The sequence below is a fragment of the Chiroxiphia lanceolata genome, chromosome 1 (assembly GCF_009829145.1).
Source record: "Chiroxiphia lanceolata isolate bChiLan1 chromosome 1, bChiLan1.pri, whole genome shotgun sequence".
NCBI classification, from domain to species: Eukaryota; Metazoa; Chordata; class Aves; order Passeriformes; family Pipridae; genus Chiroxiphia; species Chiroxiphia lanceolata.
The window spans coordinates 136,006,956-136,034,696 of NC_045637.1; the positions used below are offsets into that span (position 1 = coordinate 136,006,956).

The 27,741-nt window shown below is 34.9% G+C and overlaps 1 protein-coding gene across 1 annotated transcript in view; it reads left to right on the forward strand.

Annotated features, from left to right (window-relative positions):
• Positions 1–27,741, forward strand: part of MALRD1 (MAM and LDL receptor class A domain containing 1) — a 238,601-nt gene that overhangs the window by 43,105 nt on the left and 167,755 nt on the right. The window contains exons 12-17 of the mRNA XM_032689585.1: positions 1,199–1,366; positions 3,686–3,806; positions 13,327–13,479; positions 13,632–13,737; positions 15,022–15,389; positions 16,982–17,394. Coding sequence (XP_032545476.1) covers positions 1,199–1,366; positions 3,686–3,806; positions 13,327–13,479; positions 13,632–13,737; positions 15,022–15,389; positions 16,982–17,394 — 1,329 coding nt within the window. The remainder of the gene's footprint in view (positions 1–1,198; positions 1,367–3,685; positions 3,807–13,326; positions 13,480–13,631; positions 13,738–15,021; positions 15,390–16,981; positions 17,395–27,741) is intronic.

Consider the following 27,741-nt stretch of genomic DNA (forward strand, 5'->3'; position numbering starts at 1 on the left):
GGAGTTGAAGGATAACAGATTTATATTGTGCTTTTCTGGTTAATTTAAGCTTAGAACTAACTTCTTTCTGCAACTTCTTGTACCTGAGTCTTTTTGTAGACATCAGCTACATTTCTTCATTTCTTCATTTAGCTCATCTTCATTTAGCTCAAGGGTTTGGAGTTGTAGAAGCAAATTTCTAGTCCCAGCTCTCTGTTTATGACTTTTAGTGGACACAGTATTTGTATAGCCGAACATGTAGACATAGAGAAGGAGGGTAACTTTGTTTCTTACATAATGAAAACATAAATTTGTTTGAAAAGGTTAATAGACAAAAGCCATCTAAATTGTTCAGAGTGTAGTCCTTCAAACAGCTCATTTTGAAAAGAGTTTGTATACCTCCTGCTTTCTATTTCTTAAGCTTTTTGGTTGGGAAAAAAGTTACATGAAAGTATTTCATTTTAATAATAAGTCACAAGATTATTTTATGTAAAATATGATTTTCATGCATGGGGGAAAAAGAAACTCCAAGGAAAATTGAGAGACTGAGTCCACCAGCCATGAAACCAGAAGATATTAAATAGTAGGAGCGTGTTTTAACAGGAATATTTCTTAACCACTGATCCAGCTCTGGTTTTACCTCTGTGAAGACTCAAATACTATCAAGTCTTTTGCAGGGAAATAACGATACTGCAGTTGAAGAAAGTTTAGTCTATCATTATGTGAAAAAGCAGGAAGGACTCAGGGGGAAGGAACAATTAGTCTTTGAAAATCTTATTTCTTCTCTGCAGTTACCAGCTGAATTTTTGCCTTGGTATTATTGAAAAAAAAAAAAGCAATTAAATGTATCAGGTTTACTCTGTATTGCAGGGGAAGCAAGTGAACCATGATTCTCACTAAAAAAGAAAAATAATCTTTGAGAAGTTTCTAAGGACTTACTAAACTAAAAAGAATTAAAGGAAGTTATATCATTCAGTCTTAATCAGTTGATAGATACAAGTTAAAAGTTGTAAAAATAAGCTTTACTTTTAAATATGGCTTTATCTTTAGACATGATACTGCTCTTCAACATGCTGTAATTTCATAGTTCCCATTCTTTTATGCCAAATCTATGTTTAGACCTGTCATGTTATAATGTACGTGTATGAATTGGTGCTGAACTTATTTCAGATTTATTATGTAATTTTTTTAAGTGTTTCATTAAAAACTCTTTCAACAGGTAAGATTTTGGTACAGGTTATCTCAGGGGTCCCAGCTTTCTGTCTTTAAGAGAACTGCATTGGATGGAAGTTTGGAAAAATTATGTGACATTTCAGGATCACCTGAGATGAAGTGGACAAAAGGGAATATACTTGTAGAAAGTGCAACTGAGGAATTACCCTTTCAGGTAATTGCACTTACATTGCTTTCAAAAAGTTACTCCAGTTTGGCCTTTAGAATTAGTTTACTTTTATGATGAAACGTAAAAAGAAAATTACTATTCTTTAATACTCGTATGAAAAAGAATTTTATTCCGCTTTTTCTACAGGTGCATCTACTAAAGAACATGGCCATTGTTTCAATATTCTATGCTTTAGAATAACTTTTGTAATAAACATCAGGTAGCAATAGTGTAGTAGCTTTTAAAAAATGAACTTTCTATAAAAACTGCTCCTCAGAGCGAGGACCTAATAATGTTGTGCACAGGCAGAAGAATCATAGAATCCTGGAATCACGGCATTGATTGGATTGGAAGGGATGTTAAAGATTATCTAATTCCAACTCCCATTGGCAGGGATGCCTTTCACTAGACCAGGTTGCTCAGAGCCCCATCCAACCTGGCCTTGAACACCTCCAGGTATAGTGCATCCACAGCTTCTCTGGGCAACCTGTTCCAGTGCCTCACCACCCTCACAGTAAAGAATTTCTTCCTAATACCTAATCTACATCTACTCTCTTTCAGTTTGAAGACATTCCCCCTTACCCTGTCACTACATGCTCTTGTAAATAGTTTCTCTTCATCTTTCTTGTAGGCTTCCCTTGCAGAAAGCTGCAATTAGGTTATCCCAAAGGCTTCACTTTTCCAGGCTGAACAATTCCAATTCTCTTAACCTTTCCTCATGGAAGAGGTGCTCTATCCCTCTAATCAACTTAGTGGCCCTCTTCTGGACTCAGTCCAACAGGTCAGTGTCCTTCCTGTTCTGGGGACCACAGAGCTGGACATAATACTCTATGTGGGGCCTCACAAGAGCAGAATAGAGGTGCAGAATCACCTCCCCTGATTGGCTGCTCAGCTTCTTTTGATGCAGACCAGGGTATGATTGGCTTTTTGGGCTGCAAGTTACATTGCTGGCTCATGTCCAGCCTCTCATCCACCAGCACCCACAAGTCTTTCTCATCAGGGCTACTCTGGGTCTGTTCATCCCCCAGCCTGTATTGATACCAGGGGTTGCCCTGACCCAGGTGTAGTAGCACCTTGCGCTTGGTCTTATTAAACCTCATGAGATTCCCATGGCCCCACTTCTCAAGCTTTTCCGAGTCCCTCTGGCATCCCATCCCTCAAGTGTGTCAGCCACACCACTCATCTGCAAATTGCACTTGATCCCTTCATTTATGTCATTAATTAAGATATGAAATAACACTGGTCCAAATACAGATCACTGAGGGACACCACTTGTCACTGACATTCATCAGGACTCTGAGCCTTTGACCACTACCCTTGGGATGTGACCATCTAACCAATTCTTTATCCACCTAACAGTCTGCCCACCGAATTCACTTCTCTCCAGTTTAGAGAAAAGGATGTTGTGGAGGCCGTGTCAAAGGCTTTGCAGAAGTCCAGATAAATGACATCCATAGCCCTTCACTGATGTAGTCACTAGGTTTTTCAGGCAGAACTTGCCCTTGGTGAAGCTGTGCTGGCTATCTTGAATCACCTCCCTGACCTCTGTGTGCCTTAGCATGACTTATAGGAGGATCTGTCCCTTGATCTTCACAAGAACAGAAGTGAGACTGACAGTGCAGATATTACAATTTGCCACATTAATCACAGTTTTCAAGTTTAATTTTCTTTTTACATAATCTCAGGCTACACTTTGCTTAAACCTAGAATGGACATGTTGGGGAAATCAGCAACTCAAATATAAGGATTCAGTAAACCAAAATTCCACTTTTGGTCTCCTCATTTTACGTCTTACCTACAAAATGATCAAAAAGAAAGGACATTATTGGTAATTTATTAATTACTTTACTCTCTTTTATGATCTCCTGAGTGTTTCCTTGTATTTACAAATGCATCCGTACAATCCCCACCTTTACAGTACCACATGCTGTTGACTTCAGCAGGCATGGTATAGATGAACACAGTTAAATGGAGTTGTAAATCATCATATTTGGTAACCCTGAATAGCTAATATAAGAATATATAAACCGTTCATTCAATAGTGATGGCTTTCACCAGTTTCGATTGAAACAACGTCATCTGGGTTGCATAACTTGCCATAGGTAAAGGTAGCTATGGCTTTGACAGCTGAGGATCAAATTTCTAACCTGGTAAAATCTCAATTGTAGTTTTTCCTCGCTGGTATTTAGAGTTGATTATAGGCAGTATTTAAATGTTTTAAATTATAATGGAATATATATATATATGTATGTATGTATGTGTATATGTATGTCTTTTTATCATGTCACTTTTAATGAACTACCTTTTTTTTTTTCATCTTTACAGATTATTTTAAGAGGTACTATTCTGACAACAAATGCTACTGTTGCTATTGATGACATCAGTATAACAGAAGAATGTGTAGTTGTGAATAGATCACTTCCAGATGTCAACCAGGAAAGTGAAGGCAAGTTTTGTGGTTTTCAATACATCTTCCCCAATGTCTGTTATGTATAACTGTGATTTGTCCAACAACTTGAAAATACCTTTAATAAAACAGAGGATAATCTGAAAAAAAAAGTCTGTATGCTGTAATCAATCACCTGCCTTGAAGTTTCAAGCCAGGTTGGCTGGGTCTTTGAGTAACCAGGTCTAGTGAATGGTATCCCTGCCCATGGCAGAGAGATTGGAACCAGATAATCTTTAACATCCTTCCCAACCCAAACCATTCTGTGATTCTATAATGAAGGCTCTCATCCTTGTTTTATACAGTAGCTGCTATAAGTAGTTTTTCCTGATTCCGCAAAGTAAGCTGTGGTGAGAATTTCCAGATACCACTTACTATGTAGTACCTGCTCACATACACATTTGAATGCAAAGGCAGAAGCAAAGCATCTTATGTCTTGCACTGGAGAGCAAATTCCACTGCATTACCTTTAGGACAGGAGGCTTCTTCCATTATTACTGTTAAATATATAACATATTATAATAAGTGTCCACCATACTTATTTGTGTACTCACATTCTATAGTCTCGAAGTGCCAACAGATGGAAATATAAAATAATCTTACCTTCTGTCAGACAGCTACTTCTAGTTCTCTTGATAATAATAGCTACTTTTCAAAAATGGCACAGGCACATATGCAGTCAGGGGTAATGTTGATGAATTATAACCAGTCGATAGCTGAATTTCTTCTCTACTGAAAAATTTAAGGGCATAATAGAAGACTTCAGTGTTGTGTTTTTAAGGGTTCTCTGATCTCTATATGAAGGTTGATGGTAGCTGAGTATTTAAAGAAACATTGATTATTTTCCCTCCCCACTTACCCATTAGTCACACAGATATTGTTCTTAGAAAGGAGTGAGTTTTTTTAAAAAAAACCTGTCTGGATAGAAACAAGAGTATTTAAAAAAGTTAAGTTACACAATAAAGATGAGAAGCTGCTCATCATTCCTCTCACTTGCTCTCTTTCCAGAAAACTTCTGAAGTAAAACCAGCAGACCCTGGGTTTTGTTTCCCTATTCATTTAAATTTGGAATGTTTTCTAATGTGTAGGTTGAGGTGCAAGCTAATAGTGGTGCAGCATCCAGCTTTCATCTTCTTGCAGCTTTCACCTTCTTGCAGCTTTCACTGTGATCTGAACACAGAGAATCCACCTGCTCTCTATTCCAAGGGAAAGAGCAGGCATCTGTGCACAGCCACTCACCTCTGAATAGCCTGGCTGTGCATTTGATAATTTTCCACACAAAAGTTTGAATATTGTGGAGAATAATATATAGTATAAGAGCATCAGACATTAAGATCAGCTGTGTTTCTTATAAGTTGTGATATAATCTAGCACACTTCATAGGTGATGCTATGTTCTTTACACCGAGTACATTGCTATATTAAAAGATGCTTTGCGTGTTTTTACTCATATATCCTTTTCTGATTTTAAGGGAAAACAGAATTTGCAGATGCTAATGCTTCATCTTTTTACTGTCCACCGGAATTTTTTTCGTGTGGGGATGAACAATGTATTTCATCTGACAAATTTTGTGATTTTAAGCCTGACTGTTCAAATAGCCAGGATGAAGCCAAGTGCCGTAAGTGAAAATTTAAAAACCTCTGTTGTTAAGCTCCTGTGACTGTGTTTGTTTGTCCTATTTGCAATGCTTTCATGACCTCATAAATCTTGCAATTTAATTAAAAGTAAAAGCTCTTGAGAAATAGTTACTTCAGTTTGATTCTGTTCTGTGAATTTTTCCTCTTATTTGCTGTAACAACTACTTCCCTCCTAGTATTAAAACCAGAAAAAAGTTTTTAATTATTTAATAGAAGCTACTGCTTAACAGACAGTATTTTATCTTGTATGTTCAAATTATGATGTGAAGATGCCACAACTGTCACCAATACCACAAACATGCTCACAGATATTATTTAAGCCGAGTCAGCATTTTCTTTTTGGATGTGCTATGACTCTTGTCAAGGCTTCATAGGCTTTCTCTGTATGGAAACAAACAAGTAGGAAAGTAGAGGGAGGTGATGCATCTCAGAGTCTCTCTCCACTGTACAGTCAGCAGGGAGCTTGGAAATGTTTCAGAGTCTCTAACATGTAGCTTCACAAGTCTTTTTGATTCATTCAGTTGCCTGCTCTGCATAAGAAATCACAGTCATATCTTTGAAAATGAGTCTCTTGCTTTGAACTATTAACTTTGCTATAAAAGTCATGATGCATTTTCAAAGGGAGTTACCATGGGTACTATTTAATACAAGCTTCCTTTAAAAAATATAGCATGATGGTTTTCACACAAATAACAGAAATATTGTAGACAAGATCCTCCATATATTTTCTTTGCTGTGTTATGTATGACAAAGCAAAACCTTCTTCACAGATGCTAATACAATCCAAATTCACTGCTTATATTATATAGTTTTTATTAGGATATTTGAGACCTGTTGCTCAGTTAAACAAAAATCTATTTGACTATTAGCAGTCAAAAGAAATAATTACAGCTTCTATTTGTATTAATGCAATTTCTCTACAATTTTAGTATTCTATCTTTCTTGGATAGAGCACTCATGTTGAGCGTTTTAGGTGTTTAGAAAGATTGGTATCCGAAATATACAGACCTTTAAGATATGAAACTATATTTTGTTTTATTAGACAGCTGTTTGACTAGTTAAAACCAGAAGTAAATATTAAATGTTTACTAAGCAGAATATCTTTCCTCTTGTGGGCCAGAATAAAGAAAATTCTGATGTGACCATGGCATAGTTGAGGTTGGAAGGGAAGGGATACCTGAAGATCATCTACTTAAACCCCACCCTGCTCAAAGCAGATGAGGATGCCCAGAACCTTATACAACATTTAGGTTCTGAATATCTATGAGGATGGAGACTACACAGCCACTTGGGGCACCCTGTTCCAGTGTTTCATCACCCTTTCAGTACAACCACAAGTCCCCGTTGGTTCTTCTCGTTTCTCTGGGCACTACCGAGAAGAGTTCTTTACTCCCTCCCTGTCTGTGTTACTCATATTAAAACTCTTATGACACTCCATTGCTGTTTGACTTACTTCATGTTTTTTTCTATTTAACTTCAAAATATGGTTACACATCTTATGCAGCATTGGGTATGATAGTCTGGATAGCTCTCACATTACCCTTTTTAAACTCTGATACTGGGTATTTGTTCTCTGTCAAAATAATAACTCTTCCAAATCAATAGTTTAATTAAAAACATTCTAAATAGATTTAGTCACATGCAACTTTCAGTCTCTGGGATAGCAGTGAACTGGTAGCTTTTAATCATGAAAATTAAGATCTACTGGGTTTTTTTGCCATTTATATTTCCTTTTAGCTATTCAGCCTGTGTTTTCATTTCATCATTATACCTAAAGGTGAAGACAAATGTCCAGCTGGTGTTTAACCAGTCCTAGACTAACTTTAATTGCAAGTTGCCTCTGTGGCAACTGATTTTCTCTTTCTTTTTCCTCTAATTACATGACTGAAGAAACCTTTATTACACCGAAGTCTCGGTTGTCCAGACAATACATTAACAATGCCATGTTAAAGGTTAAACTTTGGAGCCTTTATATTTATGGTGATCTTTGCTCTAAATATGTTGCTGACTTATAAATCATTGTTATTGCTGAGCTGGCTCAGTGTGTGCTAGCACTACAGCTCGTAAAGTGAGAAGCAGAATCTAGGCACACAAAGGGCCATGCAAGTAGTTTGGCAAGTTGACCATTCCAAGCAATAAACTTACCTTTCAGCATATTATTCTGGTAGTCTACAACACTCTTATAACAACTCTTATAATTCTTCCCAAATGTTATCTCATCACTTTCATGCTTATGTAGCACACCATTACTTTCTATATTTATGTAGATTCTTCTAATTGGATGCAAGCATTTCATTTTTCTCAGAAACTTTTCCTAATTTCTGAACTTGGCTAAGCACAGATCTTTCTTTTACTTCACCTTTAATGACTACATTGTTCTTTTCATCAATATTCACATTTTTTTTCCATGATGTTCAGTCTAATAATGATTGTATGCATCTTAACCTTCTTGATGTTTTCCTTCTTTGTATGAGAACCAAGTAAGAATATTACATGGGTCTTTCAAAATATATTTAAATTAAATCCTCTTATCTTAAATTCCAGTAAGATGATTTCCTTAGATACCTGGATCCGCTAAGTCCATTGATAAGCAGTCTCCACACAATTTTCTTATCTCACAACACCAATTCTTCAAGACATCTCTTGTTTTTCACTGCTCCTCAAATGGGTTGTTCTTTTCCGTCAGGCCTGAAAGAATTCAGCTGAAGATTTCCACTTCTTGGACTGTCTTTTTTACCTAAAAGTGGATTTTTGAGCTCACAGTTTTTGCAAGAAACTTTCTGTTACTTTTCTTCATATACAAGGCTTTAAGTGAATTTGTATTCTCTACTTTGATCCTTTGGCCTTAGAACCACATTCATGTTCTTGATGCTGAAAGGAGATGAGATTATTCTTTCTTCCAGGTTTCTCAGTTGCATTTTACAAAAATGCATGTCCTGGACCCAAAGACATTGAATGTTGGGTTTTTTTGAGTGCTGCTACCCTTGACTAGGGTACCTAGCTTTTCTTCTACAGATGAAGAATTTACTATGGTCATAAAGCTATTATACATGACTTCCATGCATTAAAGCAGAAGAAAAAAGTAACAGCCATTTTCAAACTGCAGATTTACAGCGGTGACCCACTACACCTGTCACATTGTGTCTTTGTGCTCTGGAAGATGAATGTACAGCATGATTTCTGTGGTCTACATCCTATGCATTTAGTGAAGTCTAAATGCTCATTTTTCCAACCAAAGAACGATGATGATGGAATAGGAATAAGATCATGTTGGAAAGTAATCTGGTAACATGAGTGTATTCTTGATATTCTGTCTGACCTTTGCTTATTTTTCCCTTACACTCTGTCTTTTGTGTTTGGTTTTTTTTCTTTTCCTCTGTCTACTTACAGTGTGGATTATCAGGAATAATTATATGGGTTTATATATAAAATAAATGTGAAATAATTTACCATGGCCACAGACACATCAGGATGTACCTGTTCTGCCATGGGCTTATTCTCAGCCACAGTGATACTAGGATTGAGAAGGGGTCAGAGAAGAACAGCTGTGGAATAGGTAAAAGGGGAAACAGGTTGTGGAAAGGAAGAGCATGGAAGAAAGAGCAAAGGCATTTTTCTTACAGAGATCACACATTTTCAGGATATCTAGGAACACAGAAGGCATGAGTCTAACTTTTCTACTTCTTTCAGCAAATACATACATAGTATTTTTGGGCAAAAAATATATCTCATTGTATACTTCCTCCTATTTAGTTCCTTGCAAATTATGCACTGTGACAACAAATATTGCATGAGCTTCAGTGGCAGAGAAAACAGGGAGAATAAAAAGATGGTCTGAATAGTGACCATTGGATTTTATTTTTGTATAGTTCAGGAAAACCAGGACCTTTCCCTTCAGTTGCATAGAATTTTTACAGAATTTTATATCTCCCTGTAAAAATCTTAATCTTTGCAACTCCTACAGCTAAGTTAGGAGACAGTTTTTAAAAATGTAGGTGCACAGTGAAATCACTAGATGTATTTATAACAAAATCTTTTTACTCTGCATATTTTCCCTGTCTTATACACAGAGCTATTTCTCTTTTCACAAGAGATATACACCTCAGTGTTATGTAGAAGATATGTTTGTCTATTAGTAAAAAGCCCACATGACTGAAATCACAAATAGGTCTGTTACAATTTCATGGTTATTGAAATGGATTTCCCAACAGAAATTAGCAAAAGAAAATGTCTGGAGTGTTTTATTTCCTCTGTAGAGCCATCTGTAGAGGAGACTACCATATCTTTTTGTCTTAAACTTTTAAGTGTGGGTGTTGTGGTTGTTTTGTTGTTGTTGTTGTTGTCCTTTCAAAATGATAGCAGATAATATTGGGAGATCGAAAGTGAAGGAAGATCCAATTTATTTGAGCTTCAAATAGTGACTTGCTTTTTCACTTGTTTGTTGTTTGGGTTTTTTTTCCCAGTTAGCATTGCTTCTTGCTGATGAACTTTTGCAATAATTTTTTGATTGACCTCTATTCAGTTTTTCACTGTAGAAAATACACTAAGTGCCCTGCAAAGTACAGTCTTAGTTGACTGAGTGTATATCAAGAAATTATTAAATGGTCACTGGGATAGAAAACATAAATATGAGAAGGTAGATGTAAGACTTTTCAGTGTTTTTATATTATAAAGGGAGTTAAAATAACTTTTTAGGATGAGTATGTCCAGAATTAAATTTGTTTTAGTTGCTAGGTTTGATGATAGTTTTCTTCATGCCATCTAGTGATAAGTTCCTAAATTTATTTTAAAATTACTGATTAAAAATAGTTTAAAGCTTATTAGCATATTAAAGCCTTTTAAAATAGCTTTTAAGCAAAAAAAAAAAAAAAAAGTTGTAAGCCAGTAATTGTCATGATATCTCTTCACCTGGATTTTTTTTTATGGTGCCTGCTGTATAGACTTACACGGGCTGGGAGACAAGGAGAGATTTTTCAGATTGTAGATACTGATGAACTTCCAGTCTTAAAGAAGAGCTAACATCTTAAACATTTATTTTTAAAATATTGTTTTCAGCAGGACTGTTTGTTAAATTCCTGTTAATTGTCATTCAGCTTACAGAGAAGATGAATATCTGATTTGAAAAGGCCTTTGAGTAAAGCTCCCCCAAACAGAAAAGGACACAGCACTTTGCATAAGAGCCCAAAATCAGAAAAAATCTGGAGTCTTGTGGTAATGAGTCAACTCCGAGCAAACTAAGTCTGCTGAAGATGTAAAGGCAGCCTTCTCAAAGCATCAACAAAGCCAACCACTCTTTAATGCTATCCCAGTATCTCTCTGATTCCTTTGTGATTATTGAGGGAGCTTGTTAAAAAAGAGTCTAAATGGGGCAGGAAAGAAAAATGCATCCCTACAGATGGCATGTATACCACTAGAAGTTAGAAGCATAAGATAGGTGAAGTATTGTCTAAAAGAAAAAGAAAATATTACAAAGTTTGATAGATTAAGTGCAAAAAAACAGTAATAAGATGAGACGAAGTTTAAGAAACACTAAATATAAATTCATCGAACACATGAAAGAACACAGCCAGGTAGAGTCCATAGGGTCATGTGATGGTTAGAGTATAAGAGAATATGTAAAAAAAAAAAAAATAGAAGAAAAGCAAAAACTAAAGTATTAGGAGAGAAGGCAGATTAGTTTGTGAGTTTACTGTGAAAGAAGCTATCCAAAGTTTACTGTGAAAGAAGTATCCAAGCAACAGCCTTTTTTTCTGGACAATCTGTCCAAAATGGAAGTACCAGTCAAAGAAGTTATGGGACAAGACAATTAGGTGATTGAAGTGTTATCAAGTATCAATATCCAAGTGCATTTCACCCAGGCTCTACCAACTTACTCTATTCTTGTATTTTCCCTAGCTGTTAAATAGCTGGTCTGAGATTCAGCTGAAAGTTTCAGGGTTATTTTATCTCTGTGTATTCATCCATGCTTAAACTAAATGGTCTGGTGCATCCTTTCTTTTATGTTTTGTCTGTGTTACAACTTACAGATGCAAGAAGTCTCGGCTCAGACTTAACAGTTTTATCTTGTTTATTTGCCTCATTTGGTGTAACCATCTGTGTCCAAGGTCTGTTATATTCTTTGTTGCTGTTCTGCTGGGAATATGGAATGGTTTCTTCTATCGAGCAAAAAGCAAATCAAAAATAGCTCTCCATATTCTCTTATCGTTTTGTTCTGTCAGGGGATTTTCAGTCATTTCTCTCATGTCTAGGTCCTTGAATATTTGTAGGTATATTTTGTCTTCATTTTATTCTATCAAAAAATTCTGTCAAAAATGTCTTCCTTCTGTTCTTTAGTCACATTTGGTCTACATCATTTTATCGTTGACATTTCTAACCCACATACACTATATGTGTAGCAAAATTATATTTTCTTTGATCTCTTAAACATTATTTACTCTTTCATATTTGTGGAATTATTTTTTTTAAGCTAACTGTGGATTTCTATGTGCTTTGCTTAATAATCCACAAAACCTTGTCTTTTTAGAAGCCATAGACAACAATAATACTAATTTGCCTCATTATTAATTTTTTATTCTTTCTAAAAAATTGCATATAACTTAAGGCGATACAGTTGCTAAAGAGGAAAACAAAACAAAACCAAACCAAAAGAAAAGAATAAAAAATCCTCCCATATCTTCCATAAATAAACACTGATATAATCCTATTCCCCAAGAGACTTCATATGATTCTGAAATATGGATAGTTTATACCATAATATGACCACTGAAAGTTGTGATAAGAGTTATAAAATAATGATAGAATTATGACAGTCATGCCTGCATATTTGTTTTATTTATTCTATGTATGTGATTGATAAATTATTGATTAAAAATCTTTAAATAATTTTCTTAATGTCTTCCATTAAAAGCCTCTTATAATTGCAGGATTTGAAAATATAATTTTATAATTTTATGAGGAGTTCTTATAAAGTGAAGAAGAGGAAAACCTGATGTACAGAAGAAATTCTTTACTGTGAGGGTGATGAGGGACTGAAACAGGTTGTCCAGAGAAGTTGTGGATGTTCCATCCACGAAAGTGTTCAAGGCCAGGTTGGATGGGGCTTGAGCAACCTGGTCTAGTGGAAGGTCTCTTTCAACTCAAACCATTCTATAATTCTATGTTTCTTCATTATAACATAATCATTATTTTTCAATTTACATTCATTCATACATGACACCCTTCCACTCCTTTCTTTCCTTTGTTTGGAATATACATATTTTCTAAAATATCATTCTCTTTGAAGTGAAGAATTGAAGAATGCACCTCAATATGGTTTTCAGATCTTTTTCACTGCAGAGTTTTTGATTCAGGGATTACCAATATCATAGTGTTTCAGTAATGCCTGATGCTTAACTTAATTCCTATTACAAATAGAGGAAGGGTTTTGTTGTCATTAGCATACTTGCTGACATTCAGGAAATCAGGGGTTTGATTTCTAGTTCCATTATCAGTTCCCTAAAAGATCTTGCAGAATGTTTGTTACTGCTTTCTGTGCCCTATACTCTTGCTCTGTAGCATGAGGATTGTGAGGTCTGTTCTCAGCGCTTCCTCATCTCCTCTGAGTGCTTTGGCTGCAGCACCTTAAGAGACAAGGAGTTGTTTTCTTGAACACATTGCAGATAACGATGGCTTGGTTGCTCCTGTGCGACTGTGGTTTTACTCAGCTGTTATTAAACAAATACCTCATCTCTGGTATGAAGCCATACTCTGCCTCTCCATGCCCCTTTCTTGGATGTATTTCTAGAATATTGTTGAAGTATTAAAAACATTTTATTTTCATTTTCATACTGGAAAAACTTGTTTGGTAATGTCAGATAGAGAAATAAAATGTCTCTTCATTTCAGCTGCTGTATGTGACTTCGAAAGAGAGAGCTGTGGCTGGGTTGAAACTGTAAACACAGATGAATTTGATTGGGTGAGAAGTTCCAGTAGTGCTCTTCCACCTGTATTTCAGAAGCAAGCTCCTCCATGGGATCACACCTACAACAAACCTGAAGGTAAGAAAAGCCAGGCCTAGAAAACAGAGAAATGGAATGGGTAAACCTCTTCTGTAACCAGATTTTAAGTGGAAACCATGAATGTTTTAAAAGCTTTTAGAAACCCTTTATTTCTTCAGCCTCAAAAGGTGTTTTCTGTTTTATTTTAATAGGTCATTTTATGTTCATTCTGAAGAACAGCACCAGCATTTCACAAATAGCTCGGCTACGAAGCCCAAAGTTCAGGCAAACTGGAGCAAATTGCACACTGTCCTTTTGGTATGAAATAATTTAGACATAAAATTCCTGGATCATCTCACATTTCTTCTCTTGAACTGAAATTGAGGTTATAGTTTGCAATAGATGCACCTTCCTCTAAAGTATTTGTTTCATTTTATTCTATAATCATATGGATGCAGACATAAGCAGAAGCACTTGGAGAACAGAACTGAAACAAGGGATGACTTTGTTGTCAGGCTCTTGACAAAGTTATATTAAAGGCTCGTGTCTGCATATACATGGACAAATACCATGCTCTTTTTGCTAATAATTCTTTGGTAAATAAATTTGAAAATGTGAAATTTTATTCAAGAACAGGAAAGGACTGAAAAATCTAGTAGGTCCTCTAGTCACCTCCAGTATCCAAAATTAGATTTCATCATCTTTAAGCAAAAGCTCCAGCACGAGAATAGGTGTTTGCTTTCAATTTTTTTTTATATACACAGATAAAAAAAGCCCAAACAAAACCCCCCAAAACCCATTAAAAAAAAAAAAATCAACAACCAAACCCAAAGAAATACTTTCAGTTATTGTCTTGTCTCAGACTTTTTGCAACCTTTTCAAAGATAGGCAGAAAAAATTGTGATGATTTGTTTACTAAGGTCAAATTGATACTACTGTTTAAATAAATGTTTGGCCTGACCTTGATGTTATTAAGTGCGGTTTGTCTCAGTAGTATCAAATACATCTGCCACAGGAAGAGGAAATGTCTTTTTATTCAAGGCTCATGACTTGAAGTTGGAATATAGGTTTGGAAATTTCAAGTTGTTGGTTGTATTTCTGATTCTGCTTCCTGTTTTGTACAATTGCCAGTCTAAGTATTTATTATTTTTAAATGCTTTGAGATCCTCCAAAAATGCTGTAAAAGGCAACATGTTAACCATTAGTAACATAGATACAAGGTGTACTTTTGCATTCAGTAAGTATTCTGCTTTTCCTTTTTGAAAATTTACAATTATGTACTGAATTAAATTTATAAAAAAATGTTATGCATCTGAGTGTTTGTTGTTTAATATGAAAGCAAATGTGTCTCTTCAGTTATGGGATTTAATTTAATGAAGCATGCTTCTCCTTTCGAAATCTTCAGTTCTTAAAATGAGGCCCGGACTGATATAGCAACCTATCCTGCCATCATTCAGAAAATGTATTGAATTACAAGTAAACTTGTAATAGGCACTAGGGACTTCCTATGTGTCATAGAGATATAACAGAAAATATAGTATCTACCTGAAGTGGTCCATTTTCATAATTTGCCCATTTAACATTCTTTTTTTGTCGTTTTAGGTATTACAACTATGGACAGTCAGTTGGGGCAGCAGAGCTCCAATTGCTTGTAGATGGGCTGAAACAACCTACTGTCCTTTGGAGGACATATTACAACGAGGGAAGTCAATGGTTGAAGGCAGTCATTCAGCTTGGACGCCTTCCACATGCTTTCCAATTCTCACTTGATAAAATCAGTTTGGGTTTTTATGACGGTGTCTCAGCAATTGATGATATTAGATTTGAAAACTGTGCTCTCTCACCTCCAGCATTAAGTTGTGAGGGTCCAAATCACTTCTGGTGCAGAGACACAAAAGCATGCATTGACAGTTTGCTGGTCTGTGATCTTGTGGATGACTGTGGGGATGGATCAGACGAAGACGACTGTAGTAAGTACTTTCCATTACTACTTACTTTACATCACACAAAAATTTACTTGCCAGTTCAACCCTTGAGTGAAAAAACACAGAATTGTTAGAGGCTATCAATGTCATAGCCAGTGATGATTCCACTGAATATAGTTATTGATAAAACAGAATGATAATTTTAAACCTAAATGCGTATGAAGAGTTACAACTGAGGGTAAATGCAATTCAGTCTCCTTCATCCAAACCAGTTATATTTCTTTAACTCATGTAAAACACAAACACACATTACAAGGTTATTTTAAAAGACGGGATTTGCAGTCTGGCACTTGATTTAGGTCAACATGCTATCTTTGATTATACTGATGGAAGTACAGTGTAAGACATACTGATGGACTGAGAGGAGTGTATGTCCTATCTTTTCTTATGACCTATACTGTTACTATCAAAGAAGTGCTAAAATATCTGTACTAAAGATAGCAGTCATGCTGGACATAATTATCCCTTTCAAGGAAAGAACTTGTAAGTACCAAAGAAAGCCATGAGTCATTCACATTTTTGACACTCACCTTGCAGTGCTGAAGGGTGCTGTTGATGGTTTTCTCCCTGAAGCACGCATTCATCAATTTTAAGAATTCAAGAACTTTAATATAAAATAAAATTAACTAGCAGTTGCTTTATCACATCCTAAGGTAACTAAATTATGCAAATCACAATCAGTTTGAGAAACGTGAGATACCTTACATGCTTGAGGGGTTATCAGTCTGCAGTGATATTTGCCAACTATTAAATTAAAACTACCCTGAATTCAAAAGAAAGTGAAGGCTTTCCTATCTCAGTTTTCCCCCTTGTGTAATGTCTATCTTCTTTATAACCCATTTTGAGGTCCACAGTAAGATATGAGTTGCAGTTTTAAGCATCATTAAAGATAACAGCTTAATTAAAAAAAAAAAGAATTGGCTATAGTTTCAGTTACTGTTTCTGAAGAGCACATGCAAAGTTGGAATGCAAGTTCACCACCCCTGACACATTTTATTGTTTTACATTAGAAGTAATTGCGCTAATCAATATTTTGCTTTGGTGTCAAATAAAAAAGTGCAGTTGTTTTATAAAGGCCTCTCTTGAATTTAGCTTTGATAACGCTATTGTGCTACTATTATTGAGGATAATAAAGATCTAAACCACAACCACATCTGTCATGCAAAAATATATTAGGTCACACATACCTACAAGACCGTATCCTGTGGTTTATTTCATTCAATTAACCTCAGTTTTAACTCCTTTGCTCAGTTCAGTTTCAGGTAAAGAACTTTGCATTATTTAATTGTAATAATACATGAAATTAATAGCATGGATAATAAAATGTTTTTCACAGTTCAGTTTATTCAATAAATTATGTAAAGTTTGACAGATATGTATTGAAAGAAAAGGTAATTCTTTCATGTACAGACAAATGTATATTTTATCCTTCAGACAAGAAAGTTTTCAAAGAGAAGATATGGACGTTTTCTATAAATTTGAAAGGGTTTTTTGCAAAGATAAAAAGTATATTAATTAAAGCATTATCCCCCTTGCTTTTTGGGGTCTTTTTACAATCTGTTCTGTTTACGTTTCAGATCCTGACCTACAGTGTAACTTTGAAAATGGGCTGTGCAATTGGGAGCAGAGTGTAAAGGATGACTTTGACTGGATCAGAATACAAGGTCCAACCCCCACGGTTAATACAGGCCCTTTAAAGGATCACACGACAGGCACAGTCAGGGGACACTACATTTACATGGAATCCTCTGGGCCACGCCAATTCCAAGATAAAGCAATTTTGCTTAGTCCTCTCTTCAACCCTTCTGACAATGGAACCTGTGTTTTCCGCTTTCATTATCACATGTTTGGAAAACAAGTTTACAAGCTGTCAGTCTTCCAAAGAACTGTGAGTAATACTAGGGGATGGCCATTGTGGTACAAGTTTGGAAATCAAGAAAACAGATGGATCAGACAAACACTCCACATCAGCAGTTCTAAACCATTTCAGGTATGATAATTCTAAGTTGTGAAGTGCTTATTTGCTACATAGTAAAACACTGAGAGTATATAAATGAATGGGCAATCTCAAAGCTATTTGTAACTGATCAAATTTTTTTTTTTACTTTGAAATACAATTGTAGGGTTTTTTGAGGAAATATGTAAAATAATTTTGTTGGTGGTGTTGCATTAACTTTTCCCCCTAAAGCACTTAATTTTAATGTTTTGAACATGAATATGTGTTATTTAAAGTAGATAGCATGTTTATTTTTCAAGTATCTCATGAAAAAAAGTTTATCAAAATCTAATACAAAACATCTTGGCAAAAATTTTGATTCATTAATGTAAAGACTGTTAAAAGGAATATCCTCTGCTCTGTCTTACTTTTCCAGAGTTACAAATTAATCTTTAATTATATAATGCCAGAAAAGATATCATTCAAAATTGGCTGCTAAGCTAGACTAACAATCAAATATGTTTTGGAGAAAAATATGATTAGAGTAAGTTAATTCTATAAATCTTTACTTATTGTCTCACCCTTTAAATATTTTAAATATTATTTACCTTTCACTATATATGATCTGTTTAGTCTGGTTGGGATATTCTGCAGGGTTAGTAGAGGATTAGTTCACTTGATTGTCAGCTGGTCACAGAATTACTTAACACCCCACCACCACCACCTTCCCCATATTGTAGAAATAAACATCTTCCATTTTCCTTTTAAATCTGCTATAATGCAATATTTTCTTTAGATTGTTCACATTTATTTCCTAAAAAAATTATTTTTAGATACAGAGAAGTTCTATCCCCTTTGGAGGAAAACACATTAATACTACTGTGCTTGCAAAGAGGCACCTGGAAAGAGAGTGCTCATTTTCTGTCCAGTCTTTTTGTAGGAATGTAAAGGTGTATAAACATAATGGTAACAAAACCCGTTCCTTCCTTCCTTCCTTCCTTCCTTCCTTCCTTCCTTCCTTCCTTCCTTCCTTCCTTCCTTCCTTCCTTCCTTCCTTCCTTCCTTCCTTCCTTCCTTCCTTCCTTCATTTCTTCCTTCCCTCCTTCCTTTTCCTTTCCTTCTCCATATCCTATGTCCAGTAGTTTATCTAAAGAGCTACAAACTGATGTGTCCCATGTTTGACTTCCTGAGGGTTAGGAAGGTCTATTCAGTAACTGAAAATATTTTTCATGATTTAGAGATGTAGGGGTTTCTGTTGTACTTGCCCAGTTCCACACAGGGAATTTCAAAGATCTTGTATTCTTTTGATGTAGTTTTTTTTTTTCACAGTCATTTTTGAGGGGCATGGGGTGTAAGATTTGATAGTTTGTTCTGAAGAAAGAGATAAAGATCTGATGTTCATAATTGTATATTGTGTATCTTATAATGGAGCTTGCTGCGTCACAACCTACAAACCTTCAAAACTCAGAAATGTTGGAAAGCAAACTGTGCTCTATTTCTACTAAGCTGACAGGTGCTGATGTCTTTCCAATCTTTCTTTTAAGTGTATTGTGCTTGGATACTTCCAGAGATAAAGACACATGGTGGAAAGATCTTCACACTGTTACTACTTTGTCTCTGATATATTTCTACTGAGATGTAGACTAGAATAGCCTCTCAGTTTTGGGGTGTTTACTGGCTGGGTAAAAATTTTAAAACTGTAGATTCTATACTTTGTTGTATTCCCCATACCCTATAAAGTTATTGGTTCACTGCTTTCACACCACAGGCTTTAAGTCTTGAGGATCACCTCAGTGCTTCAAATGAAATGTTTAGGTTCACTTGAAAACGGATTTTTTTCATGAAATTCTAAAAATAAGAATAGAGAATGTCAGATTCTAGGAACAAAGATGGTCTAAGTCATTGTAACAGACCTTCATTTTGCTTTTTCTCTTCTAAATATATGGGATAATCATACATGTGAGATACCTCCTCTTCCTCTTTCCTCCCTTTGTAAGTAGGTCATTTGTTTACCACATTCCAAGAAAGAATCACTATGAATAGTAAATCCCTCAAATTCACATTTTCAGTTTATTTTGCGAAGCATGGTAAGCCAGCTTTGGGAGTATATAGATAGTTGTACCTATGTACTAACTGCTAGGAAAAGGAGGAGTTGTCAGCCCAAAATTCAAAGCAGTAAAGAAAGGCACTTGAAAATCTCTTAAAAGCCAGATTCTCTTTTGAAAGTTTCAAAACTTTAGATATGATACTGCAGGCCCTTTAATTGAATCCTCTGGTAGAAACCCAAAGGGAACAGCACGTGCAGATTCCCTTGGCTCACACCAGCTCCCAGTAAGCCTCAGAATCTTAATTTTGTCAAGAAACCTTTGTTCTAGCTGCCAGTAAACCATGGCTGACATTTGTTACCGTTCTGTCAGATATTTTACAGCAGAGTGTAAAATGTGACATCAATAAGAGGAACAGGAGTAGCTGGATGAGCAAAAGGTAAATTTAGAGCTAAATTATTTAAATGAAAGAGATGAAGTTTTCCAAGCCAAAATTAAGCACCTCCATCAAATACTAATACTTACAAGTAACAGAAATGGTCCAAAATATGCGTGCTTATAAAAATTTTGGAACTTTATTGATCTAGAGTTTTCCTTCCTCTACAAAGGATTTAATAATCTGTAAGAATTATATTTTTTTTTATTGGGAAAATTCAAGTTTAAAAGATATTCCTTATAAGTTATTCCTTTTTATTGTATGGGATACTTGTTTCAACATGGAAAAAACCCACTGTTGAGTGTCCTTGTCTCTGTACTTGATCTGCATTTATTTCCATCTCCCTGAGAAGTTTACTTACATGTCTTTTCCTTAAAAGAATATTTGAAAAGATAGTAAAATAAGAATCAGTCTATGGTCACCTACTTATATTGATGATTAATAGTGTTCACTTTTATCTTAGCATAATCATAATAGCTGAAATAGTTTCAGAATAAAGTGCAAGTATTCTATTTTAACATCTTAGATAAACATTTCTCTCTTAGCTTGCTCTATCATTCATGTTTCTGTGGATACAAAAAAAAAATTATAATATGTGAACAATGACAAAATTTTGTATCTCAATCCTTTTAGTCATGATAAAAATTACATACCTACTCTGTCTGTCTTAAGAGACCCAGGGCAACTTTACTGCATTGTGAAACAAATTATTAAAAGAATTAGTAAGTACCTTTAGCCTGATGAAATTGTTCACTTGTTGCTCATCTGCAATCTATATCTTTATCTCCATAAATAAAAATTATTATAGATCTTGGATACTTCAAAACATATATAATGCATAAGGGAGTCTAACATTCTCTGATGGTTTTATAAAGATCAGTTTTTTCTGTTGGCTCTTATGAAATTTAAAAATGCAAATACACTATTTAAGTACATGATTAACTGTTAATGTTATATTTAGCATCATTACTAAAATTTATTTTATTCTGAGTATCATACATAACAACTTACTTGTACTTTCAAATGTAGAAGTTCCTCCATTTAAGTGTGGAAAATAAGGAGCAAAATCAGGAGAAAATAAATAATGAAGGTTCATTGAAAAATACTAGCTTATAAAAGTTGATAAGTAAAGTAAACTTTCAAATAAGTAGATATAAAATGTATTTTGTATTTTCTTATTTTACAAGTGGTTAAGAAAAGTAAACAACAAAATTCACTGTAACAATTTTATTCTTTTTATCAATTATGTATTAGTTTAGTAAGTAATGGAATATTGATTTAAAATTAGAATGATACATTTGCTATGAATATAGAATAGCACTGTGTTCTGTGAACACAAATACAAACAAACTTTCTTTCTCCAACTGCTATTTTTAGTATCTGTTATGCATTTGTTTTTGTTTTTTTTTTTGTTATATCCAGGTACTTCTTTTATTATGGTTTTTGGTATAGCCTTAGACATATCAGTTTAGTGTTAAACACATATGTGGTGAACGCACATCATTTGCATTCAGGCTCTTGCCGTTCATTTAAAATGAGAGACAGAAAGGTCTAAAAATTGTGTATAAGTTACTACCAGCTATATAGTTACGATCACATAGGCAGTTCTACTTTTCATCCTCTAGTCCCTTTCTTTTCATTCCTCAGTGGGATGAGATAGAGATTATTCCTTGGGGATTCTGACGATTTGCTATGTAATAAGTGAAACAGCATCACAAAGCTCACTCTCCAGTTATTTCTGCAATTCTAGCTGTTTCTGGAAATTACTTTTCTGATAAGAGACAGGATTGACTAACCCCTCCACTCCGCTAGCCATTTCTGTAATGAAAAACTCAGAATTCTAGTGGTAAATGGAATTTTTGGTACAATTCTACTTTACAAACTATTTTTAAATGGGTTTAAGTTCTGTTTCAAGCAAAAAGAGTCTGTTCTGGCAATTTGTGAGATTTCAAAATGTAATGTTTTTCTTTCATACATTTCTAATGGTGATAATTATATTTCATACAAGAATAGTACAGGAGGACTTGTTATAGTAGACCAAATGCCCTTTGTACCAATTTAAGATAATGACTTGCTAGTCTTCCTCATTAGCTATAATACTTTTGAAGTAAGAAAATTCAACATTTCATTTCCTACACAACAAACATCAGAACTATGGAAATTACAGGTTCTAGATCTTGTATCACATTTCACAGCCCCTCACAGAGCAATTTTTAATAGGGCTTTGTGGCATCAGTACCTTTGTAGATTGATTTAACTGTGTGAATTTTTCAGTCTTCTCTAATCAATAATGGATAAGAATCAGATTGAAATTCTGGACTCACATTGGTGCGCTCCAGAAGATGGGGCTGACCAAACTTAACCAAATTTCTTGCACGCAGCTTCTCTGTAAAGAGTGCACATAACTCTTTTTTGTCCCAAGAAGAAGTATTCCTTCCTGTGTGGAAAGTAATGTGAGGAGACCATGGTTCAGTCTGTTAGAGTTGCATATCAGCACACACAGCTAGGACTTATCTTTACTACTCACAGTGTGGTTAGAAGGAAACTTGTTATGTAGATTTTGTGTTCTTTCTTATATATGTACTAAAAACACAAAGTAATTGTGTATTTGCCTTTACATTTGTAACATTAAAATGGAAAAAAAAAAGAAGTAGAAATGTTTGACCCTTTCTAGAACACTTAGGTAAATAGTGTTCCTTTTAGAAAGGGAGATGAATAGATACAATGGAGAAACATCTAATCAATAGTGTCACAGAGAAGCTGCATAAAGATCAGTTGTGATTTTTCTGAATACAGAGAATGAAAGATACTCTGTGAAATCATAAAGTAAAACAGTCAAAACAAAAGGAAATAGTATTTTAGGATGGTCTGTTGTACAATTCATTGGTGAGGGATGTTTTGGGTGCGATGAAGTATGGAATGGAATGGAATCAATAAGTATCTTGGCAAATTATGGAAAGAAAAGTCTGTTAAGGGCTAGTAGCACAATAAGGAGACTATAACCTCCCACCTGTGATGCACTGCTGGGTATAGAGTCTGGGTGGTACCACTACATGCTGGGCTTGTTGTCACTGTGGAAGTGGCAGCAGTCTGCGGGGAGACACACACTGCCATTGACACACACCCAGCCACTGCTGCATCTGTCCTCATGCTGTGAGGCATTGTGCTGCAGAGAGCTTTCTGTGCATTGGGAAGCTCACTCTTTGATATTCTAACTGTGATTTCAGATTTTCTGCAATCACTTTCGCCCTTATTGAACCAGGTTTACTATTGTCAAGTGTTGTTAGCCTTCTGCCTTGATTTGATTGTCTTTTTGCTTCCTTCTTCAGGGCCTCGTTTTCAGAGTGTGTAGACATACCAGTAGGAGTTTGTTAATGTTTAGTTGGTCAGATATGTATTTTTCATTAAAATCAAAAAATTATCAAGGACTTCGCTAAGATGTTTAATACACCTCTAATACCCACTTGTGATAATTTTTCTGTTATTGCTTTTGATCCTTTTCCTGGTAGCAATTTCCATACAGATTTAGTCATCATGGATTTTCCACTCAAGCCATAGTTTCAGTTTCAATTTTCAATTTATCATTCTTTATCTTCCTTTGCCTGCTCTGCTCCTTTTTACTTTCCCTAATAATCTGCTGAGATTAGTATTTAGAAATTCTTTTTTTTCTTTTTTTCTTTTTTTTCTTTTTTTTTCTTTTTCTGTCCTTTAAATGTTACAGTTTGCTTCAGTTGCCTCTTAGTCCTCCAATACTACTTCAAATACATGGATGTCCAGCCATATTTGATGCATCTTAGTAGCTCTTTTTCTAACAATTCTTTTTTTTCTCTGATCTGTTGTGTAGGCTCTAGTTTGGACAATTCATTCTCAGGTTTCTTAAACAGTGCACAATATATGTGAGAAACAGTATATGTAGAGTGGGCAACGAGGAAACTAGGGCACTTGAGGGAAAGAATGAAAAACAACCATAAGACTTTGTGGTTGGTAGTGAATTTTGTCTTGATAGTGAAGACTATTCAATACCTACAGTATGAAATGAAATACTGAGAGTTTGCATCTCCAAAATATCTGTGGTGCAATGCAGTATATTTGAAAGGCCAAAAGTAGTGTGAGTTTTTTAAAAAGTCATTCCTAAACATCAGTATTGCCATTTTTGACAAGTGGATTTCAGAGCACAGAAAACTGTGGAAATAAGGAAATCACATGGGAAGTCAGGAATACATATTTTACAAACCTCAGAGAATATTTCAGGGGTTTAGTTCAGTTCTTTGGGAAAGATAGTGCCCTTTCATTCAGTGCTATCACAATACTTAATATTATGAAGCTATAAAGCACTCTAATAATAGAAATAATTTATTTTTCTATTGTTTTATTGATGTCATGGAAGACTTGTCATGACGTCATCAAGTCACAATGTGTGCACAAAGGGGACTGAGAATAAGAATTTCTAATCTATCTTTAATAATACCTTTCCCAGTGAAAATTATATTCTTAATTTCACATCTGTCATTTCCTTGCTTTTTTTTTACTTCAGAGGGGAGAAGATAAAGGGGGTAGGGGTTAGTGTTTACCTTTTTTCCTATTTACATGCAGGCTGCTCAAAGGAAATCACACAAGGTAAAAATAACCTTTCTATACACCACTGAACTGTCAAGTACTGCCCACATTTTTAATATAGAAAACCTGAAGTAATGAGAGGTTTTCAACACCTTTCAGAACCCACCACCCACTTAGAAACTGTTGAGCCATTTAAATTTGAGGGAAATCATGTAAGATAAGAGTTTTGCTTTCATGAAAATTAAGAGTAGTGTTTCAAATTTCCTATTGCTGTTACTATATTATTTATTGCTGAACAGGAAAATGAGACTTGGATAACTTTGCAAGGAGAAGGAAAATGTTAGTGACTTTTTTCTCATTCTTTTACTGGATCTAGAAGACATCTTTGAAAAGGTAACAGGAAGATCACAGGAAAGCTGTAATTCATTTAACTTTTAATTAAATTTCCTTCCATAGTTCTATGCTTTATATCCAGCAGAGTCCTTTTTAAATATTTTTTTAATAACCTTTCTTTTTATTAAGTACACTTAGAGCAGAATTTAGAAACAATGTAGAAATTCTACTCCACTGAAATATATAGTAAAACTCTCATTATCTTTAATGAAGACAGGGTTTCATGTCAAGTCACATGTCCCAGTGATATCCCTGTGTTATTGTTTTCTTACTTTGGGAGGTTAAGGCCGTATGTGTGGATGTAGGAACAGTAATTCCATGTAACTTAGTCAGGAAAAATCCTTTGGATCAAGAAAGGTCCTCTTTAGGCAAAAGATTTAATAGTGATCCCCTTGCTCACTAGCACTTGCTGCTGAACAGATAATTCACTGTGTTGCTGCCACAGATGTTTTCATAAGCACTGAAAAGAAAGCAATGTGTGTCTGCTCTTAGGACACTCCTCAGCTCAGCATGGAAGAATTGCCTTAGCAGTAACACTGCATAGCTCAGATACATGTTTGTCCATTCAACCTTATTCAGGCTTCTCTATCTCAGCACAGAGATGTGGAAATGTCCTTATGCAGCCCTTGATATCTTGACATGCTCCAATATACAAAAGGGAGGGACAGAAGTATTCAGATCATAGCAAGTCATGCTGGTCAGTGTAAGACATATTTCAGGACCATAAGGCCCAGAAATTTGATATAGTAACTCAGCCAGAATCATGTTATTTATTTATTTACTCATTTACTTACTTACTTACAAAGTCTGGGGGAAAAGGTGTTTGGGAGAAAAGAAAGAAGACTTCTGTATATTATTGTAGATTAAGAAAAAAGTAACCATGACCTTAAATTGTATTAAATATAGCTTTAGAATTATAATTGCTATATAGATGTTTCCCAAGTGGTCAGGCTAAACATGTTTGTAAAAAACCTAGAATCTCAGAAATTTTTAGCCACTGACAATATAATACTTCTGCAATAATTCTTCCAGTGCTAATATGACAGAGTGAAAACAGGATCTTTTCTCTTGAATGAAATTTTGTGGCCTTAATACAGCAAAGACTGTATTATGCTTGTCAGCAGTCCCACCAACATTGCCGAAGAATCTGAAACAGGACAGAATTGTGATTCATCTCTGTACTTTAGAGAAATGCTTTGAAAAACATCATAAATCAACATGGGAGTTCACAAACTTATAGTGAAGTGTGATGAAGTGCTTTACTGAACTAGAACTAGTGTTTTTCAGTATCTTATAAAACCAAACAGTGTAAAACATCAAATATTTGACACAAGATTTTTCGTATTTGATGTGTTCAACCTTAAGAATGTCGGTAACAACTCATTTGGGCAACTTCGTGAAAGGACTTTTTTTTGACTTTTGAAGTCTTGAGACATTAATTTCTAAAGCATTTTTGGTTGTTACAAAAGAAAGGGGCTGATGGGCTTTGAAGAAAGGCAGTGGGATCTCAAGCTTTTCTGAGTGTATCGTTAAAATGTCGTGGTGACCCAATGTTGATAATCTCTCCAAAAGATGATGGTCTGGGTCCACTTGTTCTTGCTTTTGGTGGCAGAAGGGTTCCATGCAAAGAATAACAGCTCTGACTGCCTAGTCATTCCCCTCATAAGGGGGAAAGCTGGAACATGCTGTGACGACCCTTCTGCATGTTCGCACAGGGGTTTTTTCCAAAGAGAAACCATGTTGCAGAAGATACAGGGGAAAAGTTCGATGCCACAAAGTCAGGATGCAACTACTGGATATCTAGATGAGAGATTTAGGAAATAGTCTCAGGTCCCACAGTGCCTACTACTTTGCAGCTGAGAAAGTAGAGGAAAAAAAAATAGGGAGGAATACATTGCTGTGTTCTTACTCAGTTATCAAAGAAATCAACAAGTCTTATTTGACATGAACTAATAAGTGATAAAAAAGTCAAAATTAAAACTAAATGTCTCCATTTTTTTTTTAAATCACAATTTTTCTGAAAAAAAATCATCTTTGCTTGGTAAATAGTTTTCCTCTTTTATGTACTTATATTATTATAGGAATAAGAATATGTTCACATGTTCTTGAAAAAAATCTTCCTACATTAAAGACTTATTTTGACATGATCATTGAATGAAGATATCTTAATAAAAAGGAGTTTTGAGGCTTGATTCTATGGCTTGTCCTTTGTAATTACAGAAGTTCTATCATCTCATAATGGATTTGTTACATTTCTTGATGAAAATTTATTGGAAATTTTTCTTTATTTATCCCTAGCATTAACATGTAAGAGTAGTTTACTTCAGAGATATGGGGTGAAATGTATATTATTTTCAATCTTGCATTTGCTTTCAGTAAGTTACAACAAAAGTTTTTGAAGGCAAAATGCTTTGTCAGTTATTTGTGCTATTATCCACTTGTCTGGTTGTTCTTTCTTCTTCAAACCAAATCAAACAACTTCTTGCTAGAAATAACCATAGCAAACCTAATCCAAATTACCATGCTCAAGCAACTAATAAAATCATTAAGTAAAACTGTTGACACTTCCTGTGACAATCCCAAGATATTGTTCAACTAAATCACTGGTTAAATACATTAGAACTAATATCACCATTTCCTAGTCATTCAGAAATCTTTAGAAATTTTAATACCTCACAGTTTTTGAAATTAATTCAATTTTAGCTTAAGCTATGCTTGTATGGAAATTAAGATTTTATTTTGCTAACCTTCAGTGGGAGCTGCCTAGTGACAGAAATTAGTACTGCTGTAAAAATTGGACATTTGTACAGAACAATATTACCCATTGTAATTTCTTTATTAACACTTGTGGAAGGGTTACTTCACTCTTAAAAGCCTATTTTGTTCAAAATCGTAAGGGATCATTCCTTTTATATATATGGACTGTCATTCTAATACAGTTTGCTTTTCATGGAGATTTTTTCCCCCTCT